Source organism: Sorex fumeus, unplaced genomic scaffold (genome assembly GCF_029834395.1).
Source record: "Sorex fumeus unplaced genomic scaffold, SorFum_2.1 ptg000155l, whole genome shotgun sequence".
Classification (NCBI taxonomy): Eukaryota; Metazoa; Chordata; class Mammalia; order Eulipotyphla; family Soricidae; genus Sorex; species Sorex fumeus.
The window spans coordinates 3,439,128-3,451,350 of record NW_026606212.1 but is presented as its reverse complement, the minus strand read 5'-3'; the positions used below and the strand labels follow the sequence as shown (position 1 = coordinate 3,451,350).

Sequence of the window (12,223 nt, the reverse complement as noted above, 5' to 3'; positions counted from 1 at the left end):
TAGGTGGAGGATAACGGACACCCGATGCATGGCTGACCGGGTGGATGACGTGTGGCAGCACGGGAGGGGTGTGGCTGCGTGAGGTTGACGGGCGGTGCATGCCACACAGGTGGAGGTGGCAGGCGACTGATGGACACACAGATGTGTAGGTATGTAGACACACATGCATGTAGGTATGCAGAACCCATGTCCCAGAGTGTCCCGTTCCCTCCAGAAAGCACAGCACAGGGCTACGGCCTCTCCTTTAATGGCGGCACAGTCTGCGACTCAGTGGGCACTGCCCGAGGCCAGGGCAGGTCCTGATGGGGGGCCAGAGGGCGTGAGGCTGGACACGGGGGCAGACACACCTGTCCGCCCCCAGGGAGAGAAGGCCACTCAAGCCCCCCCCACACCAGTTGCCAGAAACTTTGGTTTGTGTTTGTTGTCAAGCTCCTGTCCTTAGGAAGCTGACGGGAGCGGGGGTCCCGCTATCCCGGGGGTGGGTGGGCTCAGAGGAATGAGGCCTTAGAGAAGCAGCGCCCAAGTCTGGGGGCTGATGCCCGCCACCCACTGCAGGACCGCAGCAGGGAGACAGGGACCAGCTCCTCTGCCCCGCTGGGACCCAGAGCAGGGCCAGGGCCCTTCTCAAGGCCTCAGAGTGAAGACCGGGTCCGGAGGGTGGAGAGACAAAGCAGGGAGGGAGAGGAGAGGAGGAGGGAGGCAGACTCGGGGTAGTACTCACCCATCTGGGGGAGACATCTCTGACCCCCCTGGGTTCCGAGCCCACCCGTAAGAGAGAGCCCTGAGGAAGGTGAACCTGGCAGACCCAGGGGCCAGCTAGACAGAGCAGGGCGCAAAATCCATGGGGCCTGGGGGAGGGCGGGAGGAGGGATTGAAGCCCTGGGGGGTGGACCCAGGGGTGGAGTCAAACCCAGAGGCGGGGCTAGAGCCTGGGGCGGAGCCAACCCGAGGCGGGGCCAAGACCCAGGGGCGGAGCTAAGGCTCCAGGGCGGGGCCAAGGCCCTGGGCGGAGCTAAAGCTTGAGGGCGGGGCTAAAACCCGGGGGCGGAGCTAAAGCTTGAGGGCGGGGCTCCACCCTGGAGGTGGGCCGGGACGGGGCGAGGCCGGAGACTCGTGGGTGGCGGAGTGGCCCAGGCAGTCTCTGGCTCAGTCCCACACGACCTCCACTGGCATGAACTTCCAGAGGTCGGGCTGGCCCATGTGCAGCAGGTGACCGAAGGCCGAGGTGCTCCACTGGAACGGGGGCACCTGGTCCCACGTCGGGCCGCTGACGGCCACCATGCGTAGGTTCTGGGCCAGGCCCATGCTAGTCACCTGGGGGGTCACGTGGGGGCAGGGCGTGAGTGCCAGCCGGACCCCCGGGGCCCACCCTGCCCTGGGGCTGAGTGCCCACCTTGGTGTCGATGCCCCCGTGCAGGCGCTGCTGCAGGGCCTGGAAGGGGTAGGAGCCGTTGGGCTGGTTGAGGTCCGAGCGGGCCGAGATGGCGTTCTCAGCGTTGGGCTGCGGGGTGCAGTTGCTGCAGAGCGACAGCGGGTCGTGCAGGTAATTGTTGTACCTGGGGGCGGGGTGGGGGCCACGGTCATGCTGGGAAGAGGGAAGGGGGCCGCAGCCACAGTCCAGGCTGCTGCGTCTGGGCGCAGTGTTTCCCACAGTGGGCCGGGAAGGAGCACTGGACCCACCCGGGGTCCAGCAGGGTCCTAAGGTGCACTGGGGGGTGGGGAGTGTGGCAAACTCTATTCACTTTTTTTTTCCTTTTTGGGTCACACCGGGTGATGCTCAAGGGTCACTCCTGGCTCTGCCCTCAGGAATCACTCCTGGTGGTGCTCAGGGGACCATATGGGATGCTGGGAATTGAACCCGGGTCGGCCGTGTGCAAGGCAAACACCCTACCCACTGTGCGATCACTCCAGCCCCTCTATTCACTTTTTAAAGAAGGTAGAATTCCAGGGGGCACAGAAGAATTTTTATCTCAAGAGAGGGCGGTAGGCAGGATCAGTCTGGGAGTCTCTGCTCTAGAGCTCTGACTAGGAACCCCCTCCAGGAAGTCCTCCAGGCCTCACACAAGCGGCTGGTCACTGGGGTCCCGCGGGGGTGTCTGCATCTCCCTAAGAACAGTGGTGCCTGTTTTGCTAGTGCCTCGTGGCACTGAGGCAGCCTCACCAGTCACATGGGGACGGGGATGAGGGTCAGGGTGAGAGCACTGAGTCACGTGGCAGGGCGCACGGGGCCGGCGCTCACCTGAGGAGCCGGAGCATGGAGGACACGTCCTGCACGGTGCAGTGGTCCCGCCGGAAGATCTGGGCGCGCGGGTTCCTGTCGTAGGAGAACCAGTCGCCATAGAGGGTCACGAGGTCCTGCAGCCCGCTGGCATTGAACACGGTCTCGAAGGCCCTGCAGGGAACGGGTGGTCACTCCTGGCCCCAACACAGCCGCCGGTGCCCGGAGCACGGGCCAGGGTCGGGCCGGGAGCACAGCGCTGAGCTCTGGGGTCCCACAGGGTTTTCATCCAGCCTCAGCCCGCTGAGGGGGAGCCCGGGGATGTGAGTCAGGGGACAGCTATGAGGTGGCCGGGGAGGGTGGGAACCCCCGACGGGCCAAGCTGGACCCCAGCTATCTGGGGTGTGTGCCAGAGGGGGCAGGGAGGGGTCCTTTAGTCTAGGAGCGGACATCCCTGGGGGCGGGAAGGGGCCACCCACAGGTGACTGGGAGAGGGCAGAGGCCATGGGCGTGGGAGGGGGTGGCCCCCGGTAGGCATGGGGTGTGGGGGGGGATGGACCAAGGTCGGCGGGGACTGTGGGGGTGGCTCTGGGTGGGCGGGGGCTGTGGGGGGTGGTCCTGGGCACGTACGGGATGTTGTAGCTGGCCCAGTAGGTCTCGTTGTAGAGCTGTGCGGTCCTGTCGGCCACGAGCACCATGCCCCTGCGGCAGAGGGCAGAGGGCCAGGCGTGGGCACGGCGCTGATCAGAAGCCTGGGGGTGCCCATGGCTGGGGGGGGAGACAGCTGGCGGTGCCCGGGCCCCTCTCCCGGCTACTCACGGGAGCTGCTCGAGGACGGTGAGCAGCCCACCCCGGGGCCTGTCCGAGCCGGGCACAAAGGCCTTGTAGTCCACGATCATCCACTGGTTGTTGTACCTGTGGGCGCAGGAGCCGAGGGGTGGGTGGGCTGGGCGCATGCGGGGTGGGGGGGGGCAGCTCCCAACCCGCCCCCGTGGCACAACCCCGACCAGCACCCCAGGGCTCACCCCGATCGCCTGGCCCCGGCTGCCATCAGGGCCAGCCACAGGGCCCCCACTCTGGCTCTCGGGGCCCCAGCAGCCCTCCAGACCCTCGAGGCCCAAGTCCTCCGTCCATCCTTGGGGCCCCTCCCTAGCAGAGGGGCGTGTCTGTCCGGGGACAAGGGGCTGGTGGGAAGTGGCCCACGACCAGGCTGTGCGGCCCGCCAGGGCCACTCACGTGCCACTGTTGAAATTCTTGAAGATGTCCGCCCAGGACGGCCCGTCGACGGCCAGCCGGTTGGCCACCATGCTGCGGAGCCACTCGAGCACCGAGCCCCGGGGCTGCACCAACCGCCACAGGTCCGGGTTCCTGTTGCCGATGGTCGTCTCCAGGGTCACCTGCCGGGCGGGCGGGGCTGCAGGAGGCCGGGCACTGCTGGAGCACCCGCCCGCGCCCACGGGGCCCTGACCCCGAGTCCCGCTCCTCCGGGCCCCTGGGGAGCGGGGCAGGAGGGTTCCGGCACAGGGACAGCCCGGCACCCTGACCGCCCGTCCCCCGCAGCCTGGAGGCTGTCCGCAAGCCTGACTGACGAGAAGCTGCTGGCACGCAGGGCACAGACGCCCTCCCACCCCCCAGCACTGGAGCCGGGTGGCACCCCAAGGGAAGAGCTGGACACAGAGAGACGCTGCAGGAGTCACCCTCAGGTCTAAGAGACGCACTGGGACAGCAGCCACCCACAGCCGGGCCTGCGCTCCTGCGGCTTACTCCTCCCTCCACTGGCAGGGCCCAGATCACACCTGCGCCAGGGCTCACACCTGCACCAGGACACACACCTGTGCCAGCATCACACCTGCACCAGGACACACACCTGAGCAGCACCTCACCTGCGCCAGCATCACTCTAGTGCCAGCACCATACCTGTGCCATCATAACTCCTGCACCAGGCACACACCTGCGACAGCATCACACCTGCCCCAAGACTCACAACTGCACCAGGATTCACACCTGCACCAGCACCACACTTGTGCTAAGACACACACTTGCACCAGCATCACACATGCACCAGGACTCACACCTGTGACAGCATCACACCTGAGCCAGCGTCACAATTGTGCCAGCGTCACACCTGCCAGGCCTCTAAAGCCCTGAGGGCAGCCAGGAACTAGGCCAGGAAGTGCTGTGACCTCTGGGTCCCACTCTGGGTCCCCTCCCGCACGGCACAGGGGACACACAGCCTGCGTCTCTAGCAGCACCTGGCACAACCCCTGCCACCCTTACAACGATCCTACAAGCTGGGAGTCCCCACATCCCCCCCATCCCCGGGAGGTGCTAGGACTCCGCTGGGTGGCGACTGCGGCTGGCTGGTGGACCCCAAGGCCAAGGGGGCATTTGCTCCTGGGACCACTCAAGGACTCAGGCTGATACGGACTGCCTCGCCAAGCCCTCTTTGGAGCCACGCTCCAGCAGGGAGGAGAGAGAGGAGGAGCGGGAGGAGGGGGAAGAGGAGAGGAGGAGGAGGAGGAGGAAGAAGAGAAATCACCTCCGGGCTGTATCCGGGCGCCACCCCACCCCCACCTCCTGAGACGCCCCAGATCAGAACAGAAAACAGAAGCGCGGCCACTCCCCCCCACGCCAGGCTTTGTGGGCACCGATGGTTGCTCCGTGCCGCGGGTTGCCCGGGCAATGCTGGGCCTGGGAGAGCCCTCTGGAGTCTGGGCAGCGGCCAGGAAAGCGGGGCGACCGGCACTGTCGGGAGCGCTCCTCCAGACGCAGGGAGGGCACAGCCGGCCACTGCCCCAGGCCGGGCACTCACCAGCTGCCTGTTTGTGATGTAGAAGTCATCGCAGGAGAAGAGAGTGCCAGGGTAGGACGAGAAGACCAGCGTGTTGCCAGGAACCAGGGGAGAGTCCTCTGCGGGGGGACGATTGCCATCAGACCAACCCCAGGGGCCCCTACCCAACCTAGGACGGAGGCGTCTGGTCATTCGGCTCAGCCCTGGGTAGCCGCCAGACCCCCACGGCAGACTGAGCCTCTCTGAGCCTCAGTTTCCCGAGCAGCAAGATGGGACCAATCGACTCTCACTCCCACTAAGTGGGGAAGGGGGAGCCCAGGGCGGAGATAGATCCCAAGGGACTTTCACTCCTCAGAGTGTGTGTGGGGGGGGGGAGGGGTGCGGGGGGCACAGCTGGCGGCTCAGGGTTAACCCCGGCTCTGGGGGCGCCTGCGGGACCCTATAACGTCCTAGAACTGGGGTGGCCTGGCCTCCCGCTCTGGATCTCCTGACCCTCCACGTTCTGTTCTTGGTTCGGATGCCGACTCCTGGCTCTGCACTCAGAAATTACTCCCAGTGGGCTCAGGGGACCCTATGGAACGCCGGGGATAGAATCCCGCAGTACTAGGGCTCAGGCCCCAGTGTCTGCTAATACCCTTCAAGTGAGCACTGCCAGGGCTGGAGCGACAGCAGAGCGGGAAGGGCGTTTGCCTTGCACGCGGCCCGACCTGGGTTCGATCCCCGGCATCCCATATGGTCCCCTGAGCACCGCCAGGAGTGACTCCTGAGTGCAGAGCCAGGAGTAACCTCTGAGCATCACTGGGTGGGACCCCCCTCCCAAAAAAAAGGAAGTGAGCACTGCCGAGGGGAACGGGGCCCCTGTCACCTCTGAGCAGGACCGGCAAGACGCCCTCAGACCCCTGAACGGGACCAGGGTGTCAGCTGGCTGAGAACTGCCGGGGCGGGGCCCAGGCACCCCGTAGAGGAAGGGAAGCCCAGACTGAGAGGAGGCAGCTGCACCCCCCCCCGTGCCCACGCACCTCGGGGGCCCTCCCGGAAGGAGAAGTGGTACTTCTTGATGACGCGCAGCATGTGCTGGTAGGAGCTCCAGGTATTGTGGGCCACCAGCAGGTCCCGGCGGCCTGGCAGCAGCTTGATGAGCGCTGAGCAGGAGCCCGAGCCCAGCACGCGCTGGGTCCGCGTCTTGTTCAGCGCCACCTCCAAGTCCTCCAGGTCCCCCGAGATCTGCAGCAGGCTGCGGGGGGGGGGGGGGGGGCGGGGGGGAAAGGGGTGGGCAGGCAGGGGTCAGCGCTGTCGCACCACTCACCCCGGGGGGGGGGGGCCCTTCCCTGCCCGCCCCGCCGGCCACTCACAGGAACCCCAAGGGCTTGAGGAAGAACTTTCCCGTGGGGAACCTCACGCTGCCCGCGTAGCTGTCCTCCAGGCCCTTCAGCTGCAGCAGGATCAGCTGCACCTGGGGACAGAGACACCCGGTGAGGACAAGCCCGGCCCGCCCCAGCTCCCCCTGACCCCACCCCTCCAGCTGTGTGTCCCCACTTGTGCTGACTCCAAGCCACCTCTGACAGCCCCGCTCAAAGCCACCTCCCCTCCCCTGAAAGCCTCCAGGCCTGCCTCTCTTGACAAGTCCCAGTTGGGAGTCCAGCCTTGGCAGCCGCGCAGCCGCAAAGGGCACCTGTTCGAGCCTGGCCTTCTCCCCTTTGGCCATTGGTTTGTGACCAGAGAGTATCACCACTGTGCTTCCCACTGGGCCTAACCATCTGCGGGAGGGGGAGGGGATGGAGAAAGGAGGGAGGGAGGGAGGGAGGGATGACGGCTGGGTGGGTGGATAGGAAGGGAGGGATGGTCGGATGAACAGACAGACAAATGGGTGGGTGGATGGGTGGATGGATGGGTGGGTGGATGGATGAGTCGGTGGGTGGGTGGACGGATGGATGGGTGGATGGATGGATGAGTGGGTGGGTGGATGAGTGGATGGATGAATTGGTGGGTGGATGGATGGGTGAGTGGATGGATGGATGGGTGGATGAATGGGTGGATGGGTGGATGGATGGATGAGTGGGTGGATAGATGAGTGGGTGGGTGGATGGGTGGGTAAATGGGTAGATGGTATAGGATGGGTGGATACTGGACATGTGGGTGGATGGATAGGTAGGCGAATTGGTGAACAGATGGGTGGACGCGATGGACAGATGGACAGAGGGGCAGATCGTGGATGAACAGACACAGGTGACTGGATGGACGGGCGACGGCTGGTACATAAACAGACGGGCTGTGGGCAGACAGGTGGGACACTGGGTGGGTGGCGGACGGATGGGCCATGGGTGCATGGGCGACTGGCAGACGGGGGGGTGGGTAGGTGGACAGGTAAAGAAGCGCGGAGAAGCAAAGGGGAAACGGTGACCGCGACAGACACAAGCCGGGCGCCCGGGCAGCCCCACCTGGTGCCAGTACACGGAGGCCTCCTGCAGGTTCATCATCTCCTGCATCCACACCAGGTTGATGTCCAGGAAGCGCTTGAGCTTCTCGCAGTAATCGACTTCGTACTCGAAGGGGCCGCAGTAATTCACCACCGTGTTCATCCAGTGCATGTAGATAAGCTGGGGGCAGGGCAGGGGGCTGGGCGGAGGGCGGCGGGTGCTGCGCCCACCCCGGCTCGCGCTGCTCACCCCTCTGCTCCCCCCTCCTCCGGGCACCGCCCACGGAGCCTGTGCCAGGCCAGGCGCGCTGGTGACATGGCCGGAGACAGGACAGTGTCACGGCCCCCACGGACTGCCCTCTTGGTGCGACGCCGCATCCCCCAGAGCACGTGACAGATTTTTTACCCGCGTCAAATTGTACCTAGCATACTTGGGGGAGCGCGGGGCGGGGGGTGGGCGGGTGCTGGGACTCGAACCCAGAGCCTCGCGGGAAAGACACAAGCTCAGCCACTTGCAACCCCACCCCCCCGCCCTAATGCATGACACTTTTCATTTATTTGCAAAATAATGGTTACTGAAAGGAAACTGAGAAACGTGAAGAGTGAGAGTCAGAGAGAGACAGAGAGTCAGCGAGAACACAAGCTTCTCCAGGCAGGAAAAAACCCCCAGGGCACTTAAAATGACAGATGACTGGCTGTTTTTTTCTGGGGGGACACGCAGCAGTGCCTGAGGCCTGCTCTGTGCTCAAGGGTCGCCTGGGGTGCAACAGGGGCCAAGGCAGTGCAGGGCTGGGGCCAGGCCCCCCGCGTGCAGAATCTACACGTGCACTCACCCTTGAGCCACCTTCCCGGCCCTTCAGGGGAAAGTCTGGGACACACGCAGGCAAGCCTCTCCCTGCCATGGCCCCCTCCCCCCATCCCGGGCGCACGCTCTCGCTCACCTCCTGGGATACGGAGGCCTCCACCACCCCCGCGGCGTAGGCCTGCAGGCTGTCGTTGAAGCGGCCATTCGTGTGCACCTCCAGCAGGGCCCACCTGAGGGGCGGCAGGCGGGTCAGCGGGGTGGCACTGCCCGCGCCCTGGCTTCACCTCGGGGGGCGTCTCCTGACCATTACAGCTCGCAGCACGGGGAGCCTGTCTGGGGGCTGTGGGGGCTTGCTGGGGGCAGGACCCCCTCACCCATCGACACAGTCTCCATGCACCAGCTCCGGAACATTCCGTCCCAGGTGACGTGGGGACCGCGCGCCCACGTCACCTATAGCATAATGGGAAGAGCGGGGGGTGACATGGGCGTGCGGGAGGGGCCACTCACGCCAGGTCGCAGGGGCGGGAAGGAAAGACACGGAGATCGGAGGCACCAATGCCAAGAGAATGGCAGGGAGGGTGCTGGCCTCGCATGCACGACAGACCCGGGTTCGATCCCCGACATCCCACAGGGCCCCCCGAGCATCACTGAGGAGTGATTCCTGAGTGCAGAGCCAGGAGCGAGCCCTGGGTGTGCCCACGCCCCAACAAAAGTTGGAAAAATAAATCAACTCCTGCCCTCCAGGGCCAGATTGACAGTACAGCAGGGAGGGAGCTGGCCTTGCAGGTGGCCAATGAGGTTCGATCCCCGGCACCATCGAGGGTCCCCCAACACCACCAGGAGTGAGCCGAGCGCTGAGTCGGCAGGAAGACCTGAGGACCGCCAAGTGGGGGTCCCAAAGCACAAGTAAGTTTACAAATAAAATCCTGACCTCCAACCTTCAACACGGGACAGCGCGACAGAGCAGAGACCCTGCTGGCGGGGACAGGAGCCCCCAAATGCCTCCTTGCCCCAGTCCTGCTGGGGTTTCCGTGCCCCCATGCCCCCCCCGTGCCCTCCCCCACCATCACCCCCACGCCCAGGGCCCGTGGAGTGTAGGGGAGGGAGGGGAGGGGCCTGCACAGCAAAGCAGCCTGAAGAGAGAGGAGAAAGCCGGAGGGGTGGGAGAGCCCTGGGCTCACGGCACAGGCCTCAGTTTCCCAGGGCATAAAACGGGCTGAGGACATCTGCTCTGTCTTCATGCCGCGAAAGAATGAACATAGGGTAGGGGGTTTCTGGGACCTCCTCTCCTATTTCAGGGGAGCAAGAAGCTCAGAGAGGGGAAGCAAGCTGCCCAAGGTCACACCGCAGAGGGACTGAGCCCAAATTACAGCAAGGGAACTTCCTCCTGACTCTCTAAGGGAGGGTCCAGGCATCCACCTGAGCCCAGGGCCGCCTGACACTGGCCGGGCCTGCCCTCTGGGCTGCTTTCCTGGCTGGCACTGGGCAGGCCCTCTGAGCTCTGCTCGGCGGGGTGTGAGTCAGCAGGGTGCTGGTCTAGGGGCAGGCAAGAGTGGTACCCATCCCTGTGGCCTCCTCTCCCTGGGAGTCTTCCTGGATCAGCCCCACCAGGCTCCCCCAGCTCCAGAAAGGCCTTCCTCCCAAGACGGGATCTGCGTGACACCCAAGTGCCACCAAGCGCCAGAACGGGGGTGGCCCCCGCCGTGGACGCTCACGGGCAAGCGGGACGGGCCAGGCCTGGCGCGGGGACTGTGGATTCTAAGCCCCGGGACACGCTCCCAGGGGACGGGGCTAAGGGGCCGCAGAGACGCCCAGCCTGCAGGTCCCGGGGAGGTGCTGGCAATAGGCGGGGACAAACGTCCTCGCCTGTCCCTTCTGCGTCCCCCGGACAGGCCCCCGCTTCCGCCTCGGGACCCAAGGCCCAAGGGGTGAGCGAGGAGGGCCCAGAGAGGCCCCCCCAGCCTCCTGGCAGGGGTGCAGGCACGAGCGGGGTGGCCCGCGGGGAGCGGCAGTCGGGGGTCCGGCCTGGGCATGCAGCTGGCGAGGCCAGGGGGCCCGGGGGCCCGGGTGAGTCTCGGACACACGCCCCTTCCTGGCCCGGCCGGACCCCGCGGGCTGCCCGCGACGAGGCTGGGCCAGGAAGGCGGGCCTGGGTCCCCGCGGGGCGCCGAGCGGGGGTCGCCCGGGCCGCCCGCCAGGAGCCCCCGGCCCGCCCCCGGCCCGCCCCCGCCGGGCAGCTGCGCCACCTCCCGGGGTCGGCGCGGGGCGGGGCGGGGCGTCCGGCCAACCCTCACCCCGTCTCGCGGATGGCGTTGGTGAGGTTCGCCCAGGCCACGGCCTCGGGGGCGCGGCCGTCCACCACCTTCAGCTGCCCGCTCTGCTCGTCCAGGACCACCGAGCGGCTGCGGGAGGCCTCCGCGAACTGCGCGCGCCCCGAGCCGGGCGGCGGGGTCGGGATCGCGCCCGCCAGGCCGCTCAGCAACAGCCCGGCCGCCACGGCCAGCAGCGCCGGGGCCAGCGCCAGCGGCCGCCTCGGGGCCCGGCACGGCCGCCGGCCCGCGGAGCCGGACAGCGCGGCCGCCATGACGCCGCGCAGCCGGGCGCTACGGCCGCTCACGTGACGCGCGCCGCGAGGGGCGGGGCCGCGCCGGACTTCCGGGTGGGCGGGGCCTGGCCGCGGCCGGCGGGCGGGTGGGCGGGCCCGCGCGGATCCCCGCCCCCCCGGTGGGCGGGGCCTGGAGCACTTCGGGGGCGGGGCCGTTCTTAAAGGGCCTCGCCAGGTCGGTGCAGTTGGGCTAACGAATAGGTCTCACGCAGAGGGGTGTGTGTGTGTGTGTGTCTGTCTGTCTGTCTGTGTCTATGTCTCTGTCTGTGTGCACACCCAGTGCTCTAGGCTGAATTCTGGCTCAGCACTCAAGAATGACTTACTGTTAGAAAAGATGAAGTCATGAAATTTACATACGAGTGGTACAACATGGAAAGTATCATGCTAAGCGAAATGAGTCAGAAAGAGAGGGATAGACATAGAAAGATTGCATTCATCTGGGGGATATAAAGTAACAAAATATGAGATTAATACCCAAGAATAGCTGAGATCAGCACCAGGAGGATTACTCCATAGCTTAGTGGCCAGTCGGGCATTCTAGAGGAAAGGGCAGCTCAGATAGAGAAGGGAACACCAAATAAAGGGTGTTTGGAGGATCCTCCCAGGAGGGGAGATGCATGTCGAAAGTGGACTATGGACTGAACATGTTTGCCACTCAATGCCTCTTTTGCAGACCACAACACCCAAAAGGAGAGAGAGAACACAGGGGATTGCCCTGCCACAGAGGCAGGGGGGGATGGGGGATGGGGGGTGGGGAGGATATTATCCATGGTGGTGGAAAATGGGCACTGGTGGAGGGATGGGTATCTGATCATTGTATAATCGAAACCCAAGCACAAAAAATTGTAAATCTACAACTGTACCTCATGGTGTTTCACTAATAAAAAAAAATTTAAAAAAAAAAAAAAGAATGACTTACTGGAACCCAAGCACAAAAACTTTTAAGTCCTGGAGCTGGAGCGATAGCACAGCAGGTAGGGCATTTGCCTTGCACGCGGCTGACCTGGGTTCAATTCCCAGCATCCCATATAATCCCCTGCGCACCGCCAGGGGTAATTCCTGAGTGCAGAGACAGGAGTAACCCCTGAGCATCACCAGGTGTGACCCAAAACGCCCAAAAAAAACCCCAAAAACTTGTAAGTCACAACTGTACCTCGTGGTGTTTCACTAATAAAAAATGTAATAAATAAATAAATAAAGTTTTCAACAGGAAAATAAATAAAAGCAGTGTAGCACTGTTCTCCTGTTGTTCAGTCGAGTTGCTCGAGTGGGCCCAGTAACGTCTCTTTTGTGAGACTGTTGTTACTGTGTTTGGCATATTGAATATGCCACGGGTAGCTTGCCAGGCTTTGCTGTGCGGGCGAGATACTCTTGGTAGCTTGCCGGGC

General features: G+C 64.6%; 1 protein-coding gene across 1 annotated transcript; it reads right to left on the bottom strand.

Annotated features, from left to right (window-relative positions):
* Positions 1-216: 216 nt before the first annotated feature.
* On the bottom strand, positions 217-10,838 carry PLBD2 (phospholipase B domain containing 2). The gene is made up of 12 exons (XM_056107166.1): positions 10,525-10,838; positions 8,367-8,460; positions 7,448-7,606; positions 6,362-6,462; positions 6,029-6,243; positions 5,031-5,128; positions 3,455-3,615; positions 3,038-3,133; positions 2,849-2,920; positions 2,240-2,392; positions 1,394-1,556; positions 217-1,314 (listed from the first exon to the last, which is right to left on the bottom strand). Exons 1-12 carry the CDS (start codon positions 10,812-10,814, stop codon positions 1,147-1,149), a joined length of 1,770 nt encoding a protein of 589 aa, XP_055963141.1. The 5' UTR covers positions 10,815-10,838; the 3' UTR covers positions 217-1,146.
* Positions 10,839-12,223: the final 1,385 nt, after the last annotated feature.